A 20,092-nucleotide genomic window follows, 5' to 3' on the forward strand; every position below is an offset into this window, starting at 1 on the left:
CATTTGAACTCGCTATGGGTACGTGGCATTTGAACTCGCTATGGTCACCTGGCTGTGCCCTCCACCACACCTGAGGGTAAATGCTATTTTCTGTATATCGACAACATGGAAACTATGGGCCACAGGTTTAAAGGACAGCCAGTGTTTTCTGGGAAACGCTAGCATATTAGCTAACATGCTGAGTTATAATTAAAGAGGCAGATGTTTAATGTTTTCATCTTTGCTTCTCAGTCATACTGAGTCTTTGCACAGAATTAAGCAAATTCAAGATTCATTACCAAATAATTCTAATTGGACCACAAAATCTTTGTTTTTATCCTGTAATTAAATGTTATTATCTTTAGCTCCAAGAACCAGCCCAGCCTTTACAAGTGAGTGGGAGCCAAGGTCTGGATGCCCAGAATGGCTCTGAGCATACAGAACTCTTTTGTTGTAGGGGTCATAGCTGTAGGCACAGATTTGTATAAGGCTCGTGAACTCCATTGAATTAATGTGAGGTAAGCTTGTGATAAGCTTTGTGTGAGCCCTAGGAAGAAGCCAGGCTCGGTGATCACCTCCTGGGGTGGTGGGTGGGTACAGGGGATGCTGTCAGCACTAAGAGACATGATATCCAACCTGCTCTGAGGTGTCATTCTGACCTCCTGCTCCTGCCCATGGAGGGGTCAGGTATAGGTCATAAGTTCCCATTCCCGCTGGGCTCCTTTAGAGAGGACCTTCAGGGTCACTTCTCCATAGATTCATAGGATCAGTCAGTGGTAATTTGCTGACTGATAGATGATCAGAGCTACACACTGCACACACTTGACTCTGCCAAACCCAAATGACAGCCATGTCTTCAGAGAAGCAGCTGTCTTCATCCAAGGCCAGTGTGGGCACAAGAGAAGGAGAAGCAGGGTGATGTCCATCCTGACTATGTGCTGTCTTGAACTCAAGGTATGGCTTCAGGCTGTCTTGGTTTGGAAACGTCTCAGAGGTGGCATGACAGCCAGGGACACCGTATGACTGGTCAGAGGCCCCTCCTAAGTCCTCTCTTGTCTGCATGAGTCAGTGCTAGCTCCTGTGCATTCTGCCACTCACAGACCATGCAGGAAGAAAATCAGAACCCTGAATCCCATTACTTTGCAAGGTAGTTCCTGTTTTCATTTAGACTACAGCAGAGATGAAAATATACACACTGACCTGGGGCCCTGGGGCCACTGCCCCTCAGCTGATCCCGTGAGAGAACTAATCTGACCCATCTACTAGCTAGCCATCTCAGAGGAGGCGAACCAACCATGTTCCTAGAGCTTAGAGCAGCAGCAGGAAGGTGTCCAAGCCTGAATGACAGCAGGAGGGAAGAGGCGGTGATGGGGACAATCTCTTGTGTGACATGGCTCTGCGTGGTAGCTGCTGGGCGGGGGAGAGGCATGTGTGAAGAAGTGATGTGGCCTAGCCTCCCACAGTGGACACGCCTACCCTGCCTTTGCTGAGCACCTGTGCAAGGTAAGGCGATGACGTCTGCTTAGCTTTCTTGAAACTCCAGCCCAGGACCCACCCCCATGTCACGGTGCCCAGCCCACTCAGATCCTAGGTAACAACCACTGGTGCGGGCTGGCAGCAGATGCCCCAGCAGGCTGTGAATGCCTTTCCCCTTACTTACTTCTCTGGCTTCAGATCCCGGTAGATGATCCCCAGGCCGTGAAGGTGGTCCAGGGCCAGCGCCAACTCAGCCAGGTAGAACTTGACATCCTCCTCGGTGAACATGACCTAGAGGGGTGGGAAAGGACCAGGGTTCAGCTTCTCCCACGACTGCTTGTTTTAAAGCATGCATCGCAGAAACCAGAGCTGTCCCAGAATATGTGTGCAGAGATCCTGGCTCTCCCATTACGCTTCCCCGCCACTCCTACTGCAGGAGACTTCTCACGGTTGCAGGCTGCACTCTTATGGAGCTGATTTGGTTAGCCTTGTGAGCACAACCTCAGCCCACCACCAACTGCCCTTAGCCGACAAACTGCTCAGGCTGCAGTGTAACCCCGGGATCCCATCTTATGAGGGATGCTCCCGTGTGAATTCAAGATGGTTAGCGGTTGGAGGACTTAGAAAACGGGTCTCCAATTTTACCTTTCTCCCTCCCCTCTCCTACCTGTCCCTGGGCTGGTGTGCAAACTGGCAACCTAACCACCTGCCCTCTGCACAGAGGGATGCATCCTGCCAAGTACAATGTGTTGGTTGGAGGGGAGCCTGTGATTGTTGGGGTTGGTGCTGCATTCCAGGCTGGTTATGGTATCAGCATGCCTTGGAGCCAGGAGCCTTCAGTACATTAGCTTTGTCCTGTCCCGCTCATGCTTCTGCAGTAATCTCAATGGGAAGGCGAGTCCTTGCATGTTTTTGTATATATGCGTGTGTAGGCATACAGATGTGTTTGCATGTATGTGCATAGGGGCCAGAGGTTCATCTCAGGTGTCTTGCTTGGTCATTCTCCACCTTATTTTTTGAGAAAGGAAATCTCACCAAACAGAGCTCACCAATTTGGTTACACTTGGTTGGCCCTGTGATGTCATGATTCCATACCTGGCTCTGTTCCCCAGTGCTGAGAGCACAGGGGTGACCTGCTGACCCAGCCTTTTGAGATGGGTGCACACACATTCATAGGACATCATCTACCACACACTTCACATCACACAGGCCAAACGCCACACACAGCACATTACACACACTAAATGTCCACATCACTCAGCATACACTTACCTCACATACCCATCCCCAAGATGCTCTTCCCTTCCTGTTTTCCAAGACAGAAAGTCACCATGAGCTGCAGGGTCACTTACCTCTTTGGAAAGCCTGGTAAAGAGGTCCCCTCCTCGCAGGAAATCCAGAATCAGGTAGAGCTTGCCTTCGGTCTGAAAGGCTGTGGGAAGAGATAGGGGGTTGATCACTGTTCCCTCTGACCCTGAATCTCTGTTCTTCCCAAAGCCCAGCGTCTCAGCAGTTCAACAAGGCTGTGGGAGGAGATAGGGGGTTGATCACTGTTCCCTCTGACCCTGAATCTCTGTTCTTCCCAAAGCCCAGCGTCTCTGCAGTTCAACAAGGCTGTGAGCCTGGAGAGCTGCCATTCATTCAGACGGGCATCGCTGACCACTGAGACAGGGCCCAGCAGAAGGGGAGGGGGCTAGGTTCAGTGTCCCTCACTTTGTTGGGTTTTAGAACTTCCTTTATCCTTCTCCTCCGTCCTTATCCCTTCTAGTCACAGAGTGACCGAGGGACGCAGGGAGAGGAAAGTCTGTGTTCAAGTGTGTGTCTACCGCTGGCATTACTGAGTAGGCTTTGCTCACGGAGGCTGTCACGGGCAGCAACTCGCTGAAACACTGATGGGAGACGGTTCTGATTAGCAGGAGGCACACCTCAGTTCCCTCCTGTGGAAGCGCATTCCTCTACCCAGGGCCCAAGATGACCGTTAAGGACCCTCTCCACGCCAGTAATGTGGAGGACGGCTTTGCCTGCCTGTCTATGTCGTGCACATGACGTTATTGGTAGCCACTCCACAGTCTACACAGCTCACACCCAGGACGTACCAAAGGCACACCTCGGAGCGAGGGGCCCCTGAGCACATAAGGGCCTAGAGAACAGAGTCCCGTTATTACTGCTGTGATCATCAGCTTGGTACCAGGGAGAGTCTGCCAGCACTGGTGGCCAGGTCAATGACAGAGAGGGTCAGCATTCATGATGGTCAGGCCAACATCAGAAAGCATCTATCACTTCTCATCAGGTTCTACACACAGGGTGCCAGGTCCGAGGGTCCTGCTACTTCTGTGTATTGAATTTTTTTATTTCATTTCTAAAAGTTCTGGAACTATTATAAATGCTGGCATTTAGAAACACAGCTGCTAACTGGAAGACCCATTGTGGGGGCTACGTGGACTGCAGTGTGTGCAGTGTGGGCCTTGAGGGCCAGTGGAAACAGAAGCAATGTAGAACAGCTGTTGAAAAGTCTGTGTAAGACACCCAGACTTTAACTTCCTGGTGAAAACAGCCTGACCCCTAGCACACAGCCTGGAACTGTACGATCCTGAGAAGATTAGCACGGCCCGAGTAGGGATGACATGCAGATTTGAGAAGCACTCAGTAAATAAAGGGCTTACTCGCTTTTAAAAAATGAAACACTGCAGATGGCAACTCCAGGTTTTGCTCTGACCACAGCCCACCAGCAGCTGGAACTGTACGGGAGTGGAGGGGGGAGGGGGAGGCTTTCCTGCCTTACTGCTGCCAGCAGAGGGTGAGGCTCTAACCACAGCTGCCATGGCTGGGAAGGCTGAGGGTCCCACCCCGCCCCTCAGCCCACAGAGGAGCCAGCTTTTGTTCTTTCTGAGAAGGGTACACCGTGTGACTCAAGACAGGCCTGAACTGTTCTTGGTCTCTGGAAGTCTGTCCATTTCACCCCAGGGCATTCATGCCTTTGCTTCCTGTTTCTAGGAACCTCAGACTGTACTGTGGTTCTTCTGTGACCTCTGTTCATATGAACCCCTTAACAAGCAAAGTGTGATGTGGGGGACACGGCGGAGGAACCACCAACTTCTGGATTCTTCCCGCTGCTCCTCAGATGAGATGCAAAGGCAGAGAACTGGTGTTGGGTAGAGAGGTAGGCTTTGCTCAGAGCCTCGAGAGCCTGAGACAACCGCCTTCCCCGAGCGGCAGTCTGAGGGTCACTGCATGGCCCTCCCTCCAGCCTCGAGAGCCTGAGACAACCGCCTTCCCCGAGCGGCAGTCTGAGGGTCACTCCTTGGCCCTCCCTCCAGCCTCGAGAGCCTGAGACAACCACCTTCCCCGAGCGGCAGTCTGAGGGTCACTGCATGGCCCTCCCTCTCTTCATCCACCTTGAAGTTGGGGTTGGTGAGCAACACACCCTATCCTGAACACCACTGGGTGTGCCATCGTGTCTCACCATGGTGGAGGCCCTTGTACCAGCTTAGCCGTGGTGACGTCACCATGATGGGCAGCCCCACCTCTCAGTCTTTGGGATGAAGAAGGGCATCTTGCTCTTTCAGGAGAAACAAACAGGAAAGAGACTGAAGAGTGGGGATTTAAGGGACCGTTGTCTCTGCATGAGACAGGATTCTGACACAAGATCGTCTTCTTTTGCAGCAATTATTATCATCACGGTCTCCTCTGATCAAAGACACCACCCTAGGGATCAAAGCATACCACACCTGCTGCCCTTACCATAATGCAGTTTGACGATGAATGGGTGATTGACTTCCGCCAGGATGTCTCTCTCCATCTTAGACCTGACCCGGTCCCGCACTGCACGACAAAAACAAAGGCTTTCAGAATGCAGGCGGAGAATTCGGGACCCAGATACCCAATAGCAGACGAGTCAGTGAGGAGCCAGCCACACACTCGTGGAAATGTGGAGCAGAAGCATGGCCACCCTCACCTGTGCCTAGGTCTAAGGAATACACACATGTTGACACATTTGCTCCCTTGTTTCTAGCTCCTTTTCTTTATACCAGAAACACTGAACATATATTGTAGACACCATGACATTCTCCTTGTAGGAGAATCGACTCGTACGCCTTAGGATTAAGGAGTGCTCCTCACTGATTCTAGTGTCCCATCATCCTGTGGTGTCTCCGGCTTCCAGGCCCCTCACGCCCATCATCTGCAGCTTACTTCCTCAGCCTTGGGTCTAGTCAAGGGCTATTTCCTTACTGTGTTGGTAGCTATGGTTGTATTTGATTTGCATCCAGAAGAGAACAATCTTCCCCTGCCCCCAACTTTTTACTAAGTCCAGGCCAGCTTTCTTGTAGAATGGTCCACATCGATGTCTGTCTGACTGGAGCTCAGCTGCTTCCTCTAACTTGTATTTCTCACAGATTGAGGTCAGGTCTGGTGTCTCTACAGGATTGCAGTTAGACACTTTTGGTGGCAGAAAAGGCCTCTACCTTAACCTTCTGGGATCGGGAAGAGCCTGTGGGGCTGACCCTCTCCAGGTGATGCTGGGTGAGGGAGAGGAGGAACTGGCAAGGACTCAGCTCTCCAGGTCAAGATCTGGTACCCCTCTTGTAAGGGAGGGCAGCCCAGGGAGGGACAGCTGGCACCTGGTGACCTGTGCAATCCCTAACTCTCACTCAATGGCGTTAGCATTCATTTAGGGTCCTCGCTGAAGCATTCCAAGTTCCAAAATGATACTTTTTCCATTTCTGATGCAAGAGGAAATAAGGGGCTAACTCTTTCTCTCCCCGTCAGGATGACTGTGGACCAAGGAGGTAGAGGGTGTGTGTGTGTGTGTGTGTGTGTGTGTGTGTGTGTGTGTGTGTGTAGTACAACATTCTTTTCAGTGTTCCCACTGTCTCACATTCAGCCATATGGAATACAGACGTAATTAGTTCTGAGGCAAAACAAATGAACAGAACAGAGATTGACAACCACTTGAGAATAAGAGCAACGCTCAGACTCCACAGGGTACCTGATATGCCCAGGTCCGCGTGACCTCCTACAACCTCTCTGAGTGAGGGCTGAACATCTGGAATGCCTGCAGTGACAAGAGCATCCTACTACACTGCTCATCACTATTGGAATGGTAGCACACATGCCAAATGTGTTATTAAAGAAACCCTTGCCCCGGGATGGTGTAATGATAAAAAGTGGACTATGACCAATGCTGGCAGATGTGGAGAAACTGGAACCCACGTGTGATGTTAGGAATGTAACATGGTACTGTCATTGTGGAGCAGGTAAGCACAGAGTGACCATGTAACCTAGCAGCTCTGTTTCTAGGTTTCTATCCACAAGATCAGAAAGCAGTGACTTAGATATCCGTATGGCCATGTTTGCATCAGCACTACTCAGCAGCCACCAAGAGATGGACAAACAAAATGTGATACACACATGGTGTGCACACGACAGAGCAGTGCTCTGCCCCAAAGAGGACATGATACACACGTGGTGTGCGCACGACAGAGCAGTGCTCTGCCCCAAGGAGGACATGATACACACGTGGTGTACACAGTATGGGGTATTGCTGTCCTGTACCAGGATTTGCCAGGATTTCGAGAGGATGCACCATTGTGGGGAGCAGCAAGCACAAAAAGTGACAGAAGACAGAACAATCCAGAGCATGAAAGAAGCACGCTGCTCAACACTGAGCAGCCCCAGACCACCCACCAGGGTGAAGGTAGAAGACGCTCACACAGACACATGAGGGCAGTGAAGGATCATTAGACCCTAGGAGACCTCACTCTTCCTGGAGTCCACAAGAGAAGTCCATGCCCAGTCATGTCTTTGGAATGACTTTTACAAGCTTTTCTCTGCAAAGGTCATTTTCTCTGCAAGGGTCTTGCTATGGAGCCCAGGGTGGACTTGATCTGAACCCTCTTCCTTCACATTTTCCAAGTCTATTATTTTAATTAATTAAAAAAATTTAATCTGTTTGCTCTTGGAGAAATACTCTCCAGATAAAAAGAAGGGTGCTTGCCTATGCCAGGTTGACAGCACCTTCTTCCACACCCTGACTCTGCTTGCGGTACCTGGAGACTCCACTGACCATGGCTCCAAGGGGAAAATCACCAATGGCGGAAGAAGAAGAGGGTAGGTGTGGAGTTTCTCTGTCTTCTCGGCTCCAAGACACAGATTAGGGAGACAGAAATACGGAAGAGTTTCGGGGAGCTGATCAAAACCAACCTGAAACCTGTTTGTTCTGTGAAAAATACAGCTGATGGCAGTTGATAAAGACTGCGGGGAAGAATGAATATTTTTTCAAAATAAGAGATTAGAGGAGACACTGGTTGTGAGCACAGGCTTAACTCTGAGAAACCCTTTGGCATCAATCAAGTTAGCATCCAAAGGGAAAGTCATTTCTGCGGCCGGGAGCTCAAGGCCAGCTGCTATGGGACTGGGGTCCCTCCATCTTTATATGCTGGGCCGGGGCTGATTTTCCTATTGCCTCAGTAGTGCCTGGCCGGCCTTCTTGCACCTAGGCCATTTGTCCCAGCAGAACGTACGCTGGCTCTCATTTCTCGTGCCTCTTCCCTAGGGGAAAGTTCCCACTCCATGACCCCGCGAATCGCGGTGGCAGAGAAAGGCGACTCTATCTCTCCACCATCTCTCCAAGACCTCAAAGGTCGTCTGAAAACCCGCTAGCCATCCTCAATGTCCTTGAGCTTGCTCAGTTTGAACAAAGAACAAGGTTCAGCCACCTGTCTCCCAGGTGAAGAAGGAAGTCTCCAGCTTTAGAAGTTTCCTTTGTGACAGAAAATGGTCTGTGAGCAGCAGAGTTCCTAGATATTTGGGAGTCAAAACATTTTGCAGAAAATTACCCCCTGCCCAAGAAGAGAAGAAACCCACAGATAATCAAGTGACCGCGTGGGCTGCCTAACCAGGCCTAATTCCCCAAGACCTGCTCTTTGTTTCTTCACATGGAACTGTCTCAATGACATGACGGTTAAAGTCACTCCTTCCAGAAGTTCTTCCCGCTTCCGGGTTCACACTGTGCAGACGCTGAAGACGGTGGGCACTGAGCAGGGTCTGCTCCTTACATTTACACATCTGTATGTCCACAGGGCAACCCTGCCAACAACACACGATGGACTCCAGGGTACACAGACGGGTAGGTCAACAACCAGTCAGTCTTCCGCAAAGAAGGTGTTTGCCACATGAGAACCATAGGGCTGAGGTTTGGTTTGGCAGGGGGATGAGAGCTGAAGGCATACAAGGGGGTTTTTCTCATTCTGCTTTTCATCAGGATAGCTCGTCGGGAGAAGAAACCCCTGACAGAGTAAATACTTAAAGCACAACAAGTCAGCAGATGGTTCCCTGACGAGGTGATGGAGGGAGGCCGAAATGCTGGGAGTGAGGAGGACACAGAATCCTGGCCTCTGACATCCCCGCATAATGTAGTTTGGGGACCCTTGCTGTGTTGGCCTCGGTCCCCTCATGCTGAAAAAGGGGTACTTAAAACCCGTGTTTGGAGTGTTCCTCACATACCCCCTACCCGCCCTCCCTGGAATCTGAAATCACTCAAATGGGAATTGAACGGTATAAACGAGTTAGCATAGAAAGACAATCTGTTCAGATGCAGGCAGCCGCGGAAGCTGCGTCTCTGAATGAGTCAATGTTTCTAACGAAGCACCTCAGCTAAGACAGAAACAAACACAGAAGAGCTGAAAAGAACACTCTGCCGGCTGGAACCAGCTCCAGCCAGGGACGATGTCAAGATGTTGCCAACGACACAAGAGCCATCAATGCGTGCCTGCACTGGTCACCAGAGTCCTGCAGGCATGCGTGTCTGTGGAGCTATGAGTCAGTGCTCTTATCCCACAGCAGCAGCGTCATGAGACGCAGGCTCTGCCAACACCCTGTCACTTTCCCTCCTGTCACTCCAGTCCACGCTTCCCAAAAGACCCACCCCTCAGCCACCAAGGGTCACAGCTGGCAGTACAGTGACTGTCCGTCGGCCGCTTTGCCGGCTCAGAGAGTGGGCCAGAGGGCACTAGTGTCCTTCTCAGAAGAGAATGTATGACCTTCAGGAAGAGAGCATTGACCTCCAGGGAAAGCGACTACAAGCTAGGTCTGAAAACACAGGTAAGAACGCTGTTGAATTAGCCCTGCAAAGAAACACCACACTGGAGGGACGGCTGCAGGAACAGGAGCTGTGCACCGCCTGTGGGACAAGTTACCATGAGTCCTAATCACAGCCACTAACTGCTTCAGGTCATCCATGGCAGGAGCACAGCTTGACCCGGACAGCATTCTCCTAAGCAGACAGCACTCTGCACAACGGATTGAAGTGAGCACTGCTGCCATTTTGTGTCCCTGGGCCGAATCCAGACCAGGTGATCCCCATGGAGAAAAGGACAGAGAAGCATCTGGAAGGGTTATGTGCTGGTGACACTCCAATGCACTGAGACTGGCTGTCACACCATCGGTGCTGGAGAACACACCTCCAGCCCTGCCTTAGCTCAGTGGGCATGGGACCAGGAGAGGCTTCCCAGGTGGCATAGCCAGGGGAGTCAGAGCTGGCTGTGCCTCCAAGCCTGGTTTCCTATCTGAACTATGTGCAAAGGAATCTCCACATTGCCATGAAGAGAGGCAGAAGGAAAGTTTAAGATTCTCCAGCTCGACCTTCCATGAAGCCCCAGGCACCTGCAGCAGGGTGATCTACTAGAAAGCCACTGTCCCACTCAATAAGGACATCTCTCATGGCAGTAAAGGCGCCCTCTTGCTAGCTCATGGACTGCACAGAAGAGATCAGACCCACTTAATGTTGGGGCTCATGGGAACAGGTTAGTGGGCAGAACATTCCCTCCATCAACCCCTCCATCACTGAGCAGGACACCGCACTCCAGGGTTCCCTATATTTCAAGCACATAACACGAAACTGTTGCCCACAGTCACTTCATTCTGTCACAAAACTGTGCCAAGTTGAAGAACACAAGAAACTTTCAAAGTCTGTAAGTAGCAGCATCCTGTCACGAAGTTGGGGGATTGAACTGAGATGATGGGACCCTATCTGGGGTGGCGGCAAGCGCACACACCTGCTGGTTCTTTTCTCTTCCGGCTTCGGCACAGTTGACATCCCTTTAGAAATGGCTTGTCACCTTTGAAATGAAAAAAGGGGGCTATGCCTGGCATTCCACACGTGAAGGCAAAATAGAGCCATGAGAACTGCCATGGTCCTTGTCAAGCCACGAGGACTCCCGCTGACAACAGTCCTCCCCTGCACACGGCCGCCACTGCACATAGAGAAAAGTCTGAAGTTTCAAAACGATTTTCGCAAGCGCCTGCCCCTTCTCGTTTCCTTCTCAGAATGACTTCGCTCTTCAGATGAGTTCCAGTTCCCTCTACAACTGTCCTTGTGGAGCTAGTGATTGGCAAGAGGAGGGCACACCGTGGGAGTCACACACAAACCTTCTCTCGCCAAAGCTGGGGCCATGGCGGAGAAGGGAAGGAACTGGTATCTGAGTAACTCAGGATAACAGGATGCAGAGAAGTTGGAAACAAAACAAATTTGAACGTTCCTTTGTGTAGATTCTCTTCTTCCAGTTGTGAGAGAGTGCAGATGTGTCGGGGGAGGGGGTTCCAGTGGGAGTACACGGGAGGCCACGGGTTCGCTGTACCCCCACGTGATGCATCACCGTGTCTTATGGTAACTGAGGCGCCTCCATTTTCTCTTAAGAGACACTATTGGATTTCTGGGGGCAAATCTATTCCTCGGTGATAGCCTGTTATAGAAAGCTGAAATAATATAAAACGTAAAACCGTGTTTGGTATCAGCAGACTTCAGAAGAGCACAAGGGGATGGGGATTTTTCCCATTCCTTTTTGCCTACATGGCTCATCTTCACAATATGTAAGTGATTACTCACTGTTCTAGAGTACTTGTTTTTAAACATTATAAGACACCGGGGTAGTCTGAACGTGGTTGGCTCCTATATGCTCATAGGGAGTGGCACTATTGGGAGGCATGACTTAGTTGGAGTAGGGGTGGCCTTATTGGAAAAAGTGTGTCACTGTGGAGTGGGTTTTGAGTCTTCATATATGCCCAAACTATGTCCCAGTGCAAGGAGTCCAATTCTTGTTGCCTTCTGATCAAGATGTAGCCAACACCATGTCTGCCTGCACGCCGCCATGCTCCCTGCCATGATGATAACGGACTGAACCTCTGAAACTGCACGGGCTGCCTCTGAGGGACAGTGTCCTGTTAGTTCCTATGGCTGTGGTAAGACCAAAAGGGACTTGGGAAGGAAAACAATTATTTGGCTTACACACGCAGATGGCATTCCATCACTGAAGGAAGCCAGGACAGGAAGTGAAGGCAGGAGCCTGCAGACAGGAACTGAGGTAAACCCACCGAGGAGTGCTGGTCACTGCTTTGCTCCCCAAGGCTTGCTCAGCCTGTTTTCTCAGACAACCCAAGACCATCTCCCCAGGGGTGGCACCAACCCCAATGGGCTGGACCCTCACACATTGGTCATTACCAGGAGAATGCCCCCATAAACTTGCCTACAGACCAGAATGGCAAGGGCATTTTCTCAGTTGAGGTTCCCTTCTCACACACCTCTAGCTTGTACCAAGTTGGCAACACCAGCTCAGCCAGTCTGTCCTCAATGCCCAGAGAGCAGAAGCACCAAATACGAACTTGGGGTCGTCCTTCCTCTCCTCAGTACCGTCTGCATGTCTGTCCATGGTGAGGCATGGGTGTCTCATTTTTATTCTCAAGGCCAAGAAGTGCCATGCAGACAGGCCACATGACGACCACTATGGGACGAGATGATAAAATGCTGGAGAAAAGGGGTCTCCAGGAGAAAGGGTTGACAGTTGGAGTGAAGAGTCCACCATGGACGGGAAGGATGACGACAGGAGCAGGAGGCAGCTGCTCATGCTGTGTTCACAACTGGGATGCGGAGCGCGGTGGGGCACAGCTTCCGTTTCCCGTGTTATATTTGGCCCATGGGTCGGTGTCACCACACCCAGGATGATCACCTCAACTGGACCTCTCTGGAAACGTCTGTAATAGACACCGGGGTGTGGCTCTTCAGGTGATGATGGTGACGACATACTAAAGATCACACTGGCATTTGTGCTCAAGGCTGTGGTTAGGGGACTGTACTGCTGTCTCTGTGGAGCAGCCGGCTCACAGGACGACGTGCTTTAATGCTGAAGAACCGTAGGAGCAGTTTATTTTGAGGACTTTCCGATGATAATGTAATGTCCGTTTCTCTGATACAATCCTAGTAAAGTTTATCTTATTAAATGCTGGAGTTGTTTCCCATATACTTTCTTGGCCAAAAAAAATAACTATATAACATTTTTGTGAAGAATTTTGGGCAGTCTCACCATGTTCAATTGATAACCAGCTATAACAACATAATACCACCCGTAAGATTATGCTGGCTCTGAGAAATATGCCTTTGGTGGTGGATTTGAACGACCTAGGAGAAGCCACATCCCAGGTTCACTCCTACAAATCCACGAGCCACTTGCTCGTGTTGACAATGGCCTTCCCTAGGCGTACTCAGATGACAGATCATGTCCAGGCTGTCAGAAGTGGTTAATATTTACATTTTCTGACCACCGACAACATAATTCATCTCTTTTGTGGAAGAAAGATCACCCATTCTAAAGTCAGGCCTGGGATCTTACACACCTGCTCAACATAAAAGCCGTCTCCCTTGAGAGAATTCTTCCTGCCTGTATACAAGACGTTTGCAGTCTACAGACACTTCGTCCGTGCATCTGTCACCCTATGTAACCGGCTATCTGTGCCGTGAAACCATAAACTTTATCTCCCCAGCTAGACAGGCAGCAAGTTAGTTGAAGGCTCAGAACAACACATTCTTTGGAGTCCTCTGCTGCCAAGGACATATGTTACAAGACCCACAAATCCAAGTGCCCCTGACATCTGTTGAGTCTCCCAGCCCCCCAGGGGTCTAAGCATGGGCTTCCCTCACTCAGGGCTCCACCTCTGTGAGGCCAGCACCCATCTCTAAGAAGTTGGATCATGTGTCCGTGCTGGTGTGAATTTCGTGCTGGTCAGAGGCCTGGATCCTCCCCCGGCTACGACAGGATGAAGAGAAAGGATCAGAGCAAGGCTGGCCGGAGTGAGACCGAGTCTGGGCTTAGACAGGCCCTGGGGTTTAATGCTTATGCCTCACTGGGAGGATGGGCACACTGGAGGCTGCGTATCCCTGGCCACTGGGGCCACCAAGGAGCACAGCACATTTGTGCATTGAGCTTCCTGGGAAACTGAGCAGTCCAGTGTGGCGGGCGGTGGCGGTCTGCTGTGGAGCCACACAGCCAGAACAAATGGCTTCCTTCCCGCTGCTCTTTTCCCGCATGGCTCTCTGCAGCAGAGCATGTGCAGATGCTACTTATGCAGCAAGCTCCTTCTGAAAGCCAAACAAACTTTGCAGGGATAGCAACAACACCCAAGAAATGCTGGCAGCTTATTGCCCAGAGTGGTGCCCAGTGCCCTCCCCTGGGATTCCTGAAACCACAAAGACTGAGTAAAGCCATTATGTCCTCAGATTGCCCAGGGAAGCCTGCCGTGATGTCTCAGAAGGAACCGGCTCCTCCCAGGACCCTTACCTTTCAAGGTGGCTTTCTTCAGGACCTTCATGGCATAGAGCTGACCAGCATCGGAGCCTGTGACCTTCCTCACCAAGAACACCTGAGGAGCAGAAAACACACTGGCTGTCCGTGATTGTTAGCTTTGTAACTGGACACAGCCTAGACTCACCCTAGACTCACTGGGGAAGAGACCCCTGAAGGACTGTCAACACTGGCCTACCTATGTGAGTGTCTATGGTGGGCTCTGCAGACCCAGCCCACAATGGGTGGCACAGCCATAGGCAGGGGTGCTGAACTGCATGAGAGTGGAGAAATAGAGACGCATACAAGCTAGCAAGCTAACAAGAGGGCATTCACAGACAAATTTCCCTCTGCTCCTGACTGCGGATGTGATGTGACCAGCAATCTCAAGCCCCTGCTGCTGTGACTGCCCTACGGTTCCAGACTGTGGAATTCTGAGCTGGAATAAACCCACTCTCCTCTAAGATGCTTTTGTCAGACAGAGTACGCCATCACAACAGCAGGGATGACACAGGACGCTCTCCCAAATGAAGGATCTGATCATGGATTCGCTATAGGAAACATGGGTCATCTCCAGTATCTACGCTTCCAACAGATGTTTCATCTACCTGCTGCAGCTCTGTGGTGAGCATTGTCCTGCCTCCGGTTTGGGTACCACTAACTTTCATTTGGAACCGAAAGAGAGATGCACACATCACAGACTGCACCAGATTTGCTGGCTACTCTTACCTGAACTCTCCTTACCCGAATCTGTCTTAGAATTACTATTGCTGTGACAGACAGCATGACCAAAGCAAGTCGGGGAGGAAAGGGTTTATTAGCTTACACTTCAACATCTGTTCACCATCAAAGAAATTCGGGACAGGAACTGGAGCAGGGCAGGAACCTGGAGGCAGGAGCTGATGCAGAGGCCATGGAGGGCTGCTTTCTCAGCCTGCTTTCTTAGAGAACCGAGGGCTGCCTGCCTGGGGGTGGCCCAGCCCATGGTGATCCCTAACTGATCACTAATTAAGAAAATGCCCTACAGCTAAATCTTATGGAGATATTCTCTCAGTTGAAGTTCCCTCCTTTCAGATAAATTCTAGTTTGTGTCAAGTTGACATAAAACCAGCCAGGACAAGATTCTAGCTGTGGGCAGCAGAAGTTCACCCACAGTTATTTTGTTTTTAGTTGCTGGCTCTTAAGCACATTCGTGTGGATATTTAACATTCTCTGAGACACTTCTGACACATGGAATAAATCAACAAAACAAAAGATACTTGAGAGAGGTTGAGCTTAAGGCAATATTACTAATTTTTAAAAAAAAATATTAATGAAGAAAACTGCTGAGTTTGAAAAGGAATGTTCCACACAAATGAAGAAAGCATGGCTTTCCTAAAGGGCTCCCCACTGTAAGCCCTGATTGGTAACAGAGCCCACAGCGGCACCCAGGGCTGTGCTGCAGTTGTGAGCAGAGGCAGCTGTCCTTGGATGCATGGATCTGTGGTGCTTCTCCTTCCCAAAGGCTTCCCGCACACCCAGCCCTCCTGCATGCACTTTGAGGTATTCTAGCTCTGCACAACCCTAGCTAGCCCCCACTGGCGGAGGACATAGCACCTGTTACATCAGCCACATTAGGGCTGCAGGTTCCCCTAACCATATGGCAGGTCACTCCTCACTCTCCTGGTTCTCCATCACAGACAGAGACGGTGCTGAGGAACCTGCACGATGCAGAGCGGGGCCTTTCAGTGCCAGAGACGATCTGACATCATCTATTCCAACCGCACAAGCAAAGGGGAAGCGGAGCGACGCATTGTTCAAGCCCAGGACCCACATTCACAGATGAGTGTCAGCCCCACTTCTCCATCATGTGTACCTCATTCCCCCTGGCCAGTGTCAGTACTCAACAGGGGAGAGCATCTGGTGTCCACGGGAAAACACCATGCTCTCTGCCAGATGGCAAAGGTGCCAGAAAGAGGAAGAGCCCTGTCTTGTGTGGCGATGAGTATTTCCAGGAGCACACAGGGTCTTGGGAAGTCATGAGGACACACCATCACCGGGAATAGCTCAAATTGTTTAGATGTGTGGGACATCCATGTGCATGTGTGTGCACATCTCCATGGCTGGATGAACACGCCTATGGTACAGACCCACGAGAGAGCCTGGGGCTCAGTCTCATATGTACCAACTGCCATTCTAGATTTGAGGCACCAGACCCCCCCCCCTACACACACACACACACACACACACATACACACACACACAGGATCTTGAGATCCCTGTGGTCCTGCACATCCCTAGAAGTTACTGCAGATGGAGGGGCTCTTGTTCTAAGCAATGCCATTTGGGTCAAGGTCACCTCCTTGGTGTAGGGAATGAGCCCAGGGTGCCAGTGTGGGTTCATTTCTACCAATAAGCAGATAGAAATGAGACAACAGTGGTTGGAGTAAGAGACTTTTCTGAAGACACAATGCATTAGTGCCTAACTGCTAAGTCCCTGCAGTCTAAAAGGACTCTTCCATCTGATACCACCTAAAATAATTCCAGCCTGCTCCTGACACTGGCAGCATCTATCTGCAGGAGGCAGGGGGCAGGAGACAGGGGTTAAGAGGCAGGAAGCAGGAGGTGGGGAGAGGCAGGGGGTAGGAGGCAAGAAGTAGGAGGTGGGGCAGGAGGCAGGAGTCTAGGTGGTGATGGTGGACCCTAGATGCAATGTACATGGCAGCTCAGTGTCCATTAGATCACTGGGAGGTTAGGCTAAGAGCTGGAAAGGAGGTTGGGGCTTGGAGCAAGGCCTGTGCTGTTGGCCACAAGACCAGAGCATTTTCCTGCCTACCATCAGACTAGAGTCAGCGGGAGCTGAGCACTGAGGAGCCAGCACAGAACATTTTGGCTGTACCCCTATTGTGGCGCTTTATGCCAGTATGTGGGGTCAGAAAGGCATGCATCCATGGCCAGGTCACCTATGGCCAGGTCGCTGAGTCTTCCTATGGAAAAGACTATGCTGGGTCACTGTTCACTGTTCACAGGACTCTGGTTGGTAGACAGAGGAACCCCTCTATGTTGTTATATTACAGCTGAGACGGAAATCCCAAGAAAAAGATTTTCATAGTGCAAAAATAGCCACGCAGGGAGAAGCCTTCACTTGCCCCAGCCTGTGCACATGTAGGACTGCCAGGCCTTTCTCTGCCTTCTCCCTATACTCTGCCATGTAACATACATGACATGACGGTGTGGCCCAGGTTCCCTGCTGTAGTTCTATCTCCACACGGCCATGCTGGGAGGAGCTAGCAGAGCCCTGTGCCACATCACAAGACGTCAGGAGGGTCTTTGCATACATGGGCACACCGGCACCACATCCTTGGACTTGCTGGCCTCTGTCCAGGTTTTAGTCTTTGATAAGTCAGTTACAGCAACACAAAAGGCCTGAGACAGAGTCATGGCAAATGGATGAAGAACGCAGTCATCCCCCCTGCCAGCATCTAAACAGAAAACCACATCCTCACCTGCACTGGGCAGTGCCATTTACAAATTAGGTGAAACAGTGTCAATTGATACACAGATATTTGCGTATAAAATGCTTAGAATTTTGGGTAGACAATGTCTTACTCTGTAGCCCAGGCTGGCCTCAAAGTTATGGCAATCCTCCTGCTTCAGGCTTTGAGCACTGAAAACATTTTTCCTGATCGCCTTTCATACTTTAAAAACGGGACCACTGATGATGGTGGCTAAGGCTTACATTCGTCTGTTTTAAGCAGGATTTCTGTGTCTTTAAAGGCACAGAAACAGCTTCACTCTGTCACTATTAATACGCTCCTACTAAGTGCCAAGATGTAGAACTGCAAGCAGCCATCTGTCTGAAGTGGTTAGAGGACGGGGCAGAGGTCACCTCTCGCACATAAGAGGAGGGACTGTGGAGTTTAGACATTTATTTGGATGCAAAAAAAAAAAATGCTCCAAAGTAACTTTGATAATTTTAGCAAATGTGGCTGCTGTGTCTCTGGTGCTTTGGCAGTGGTGTGCGCTAACCTGTTCCTCTGTCAGAACAATGCACAGGCGACTGTGTGGCCCAGGCCAGATGCAGTCACCCTGCCCCGTCCCGAGCTCTCGGGATCACTGTAATGAGTGACACCCTTGTCACCACGGTCTCAGTCTGGGGGACCTCCAACTGCAGGACTCTCCAGGGCCCGAGCCAAAGATGCAGAGCTACTTTCCGGGGACTCTCAGGCAACAATCTCCCCGAAAGAAGGCATTTAGAGCCCCACTCATAATGCCGCTGTTCAATTATAGGAAAGCAAGGACATTTTAAAATGTCAGTTTGCTCACTTCTCAGAATGTGGGACTCACAATTTACCACACCCCAGGGAATTTTAAGGGAAAAAGGAGAAAACATCTACTCCTGCCTTGGTATTTCTCAACAGAGGGGTGTTGTGGGTCGGGAGGAGGGCTGGAGAAGGCAGGAGGGTCCCCACCACAGCCACAGGCTCTGGAGCAGCCTGTCTGCATGCACCATCCAGCACTGGAACACAGTACCAGGCTTCCTCATCTCCTACACTTAGGTCGCTCTTCTGAAGCCCAAGGCTGTTTTGCTCACCTTCCTCTTGTCTAAGCTCAGACTCCCCTGGATGATGGCAGTGCTGATGATCTGCGAACCAACACTGGCAAGGAGAGGCTGCATCAGAAAGACTGCCCAGGCCATGTCCTGCACACAGCTACAGCACCGGAGCCACAGCTGTGGTTACCAGGTGCAGAGGACCTGTAGGACCTAGCTCCAGCTCTGGGATACTCTGGCGTGGGGACCCAAGGCAGCTGAGGCTCAGCCAGAGCCTCCCTATTCCGGGGTTCCTTACCTGCTGCTGCAGAAGCCATCTAGTCTGCGGCACAAGCAGAGAGAGGCACACAGCAGGAGTTCATCAGGGGCAAAGAAGGTGCCCTGTCCATTTGCTTGTGTTGGGGCACTCATTTAATCACTCAAGCAAAGGAGGTTGGACAGTAGGCTAAGGGATGGGCAAGGGTTAGCCATGCTGTGGTCAACCAGCCCTGGGATCCACAGTATCTAGAACCTTTCCACAGAAAGGAGACGCGCCTGCCCCACGTTTATAAATACACAGCAGATTTGCCTGCAGAGAGAGTGTGGGGTGGTCAGTCAGACCAGTCAGCACCTCACGCTGGTCTCATGGAAAAGAAAACCTGCAAGGACAGACACAGCATGATTTGGGATCCCCTTCGCTGCTGTGCAGAGCCCAGGAAGACCTGGGTGGCTTCTCCAGGGCAACTCGCTTCTTTCTAGAGCCCAGCCGAGTCTCCTTGCTTCCCTCAGGGCACTGGGCTTGGAGGAACTGAGCTGAAGGCAGGAGCTCCAGGATGCGATGCCCACGGGAACTTACCCGTCCACTGTCCCCTCTTCCCTCCTCCCACTGGTTCCTGCACAGCGCCATTCCTTTGCCCTCCTGTCCGCATGAGATTAGGAACTGAGAAGGTGGGGCGTGCAACTTGTCACTAGGAGCACTGTGAGAGCCACGCCAACGCTATTTCAAAGAAATGCTTGTTAAAATCTTAAGACGAATGAAGATCCTGGGGAAGTATTTCCTCCTCCACTCTGGGTTTTTTGTTGTTGTTGTTTTTGTTTGTTTGTTTGTTTAAGACAGGATCTTAGGCAGCCCAGGCTGTCCGTGAACTCAGAACGTTGCTGAGGAAGACCCCGAGCTTTTGCTAGTGCAGAGATTACAACGGTGTTCCTTCACGTGTTTACACTGTGCTGGGGTTGAACCAAGGGCATCAGAAGTACAATGTAAGCCCCATTCCTGAGCAAGACGCGTTCAGGTTCAGGGCAGTTTTTGCGCAGATAGACTACTGGCTGGACACCTGGACCTCTGATACACCCCTGTGGGGCTTGGGAAGTGTCCTGTCTCCCTTTCCCCAGGAACTCGGGTGCTTCTCTGTGGGGATGGAGCTGTGACAGTCACAATGTAACAGCAGTCACCCAGTGCAGAGCCAGTCAATAGCTCTGGTGTGAGTCTAAACAGGAAGAGGCTGCTGCTGGTGTGAGT

The 20,092-nt window shown here is 51.0% G+C and overlaps 1 protein-coding gene across 1 annotated transcript in view; it reads right to left on the minus strand.

Moving 5' to 3' along the window:
- The window catches only part of Rps6ka2 (ribosomal protein S6 kinase A2), a 72,622-nt gene extending 58,480 nt beyond the window's left edge, over positions 1–14,142 (minus strand). Inside the window, exons 1-4 of the mRNA XM_005363356.3 lie at positions 14,061–14,142; positions 5,197–5,277; positions 2,808–2,887; positions 1,640–1,746 (exon numbers count right to left, since the gene is read on the minus strand). Coding sequence (XP_005363413.1) covers positions 1,640–1,746; positions 2,808–2,887; positions 5,197–5,277; positions 14,061–14,091 — 299 coding nt within the window. The 5' untranslated portion in view covers positions 14,092–14,142. The remainder of the gene's footprint in view (positions 1–1,639; positions 1,747–2,807; positions 2,888–5,196; positions 5,278–14,060) is intronic.
- Positions 14,143–20,092: the final 5,950 nt, after the last annotated feature.

The sequence above is a fragment of the Microtus ochrogaster genome, linkage group LG9 (genome assembly GCF_000317375.1).
Source record: "Microtus ochrogaster isolate Prairie Vole_2 linkage group LG9, MicOch1.0, whole genome shotgun sequence".
Taxonomy (NCBI): domain Eukaryota; kingdom Metazoa; phylum Chordata; class Mammalia; order Rodentia; family Cricetidae; genus Microtus; species Microtus ochrogaster.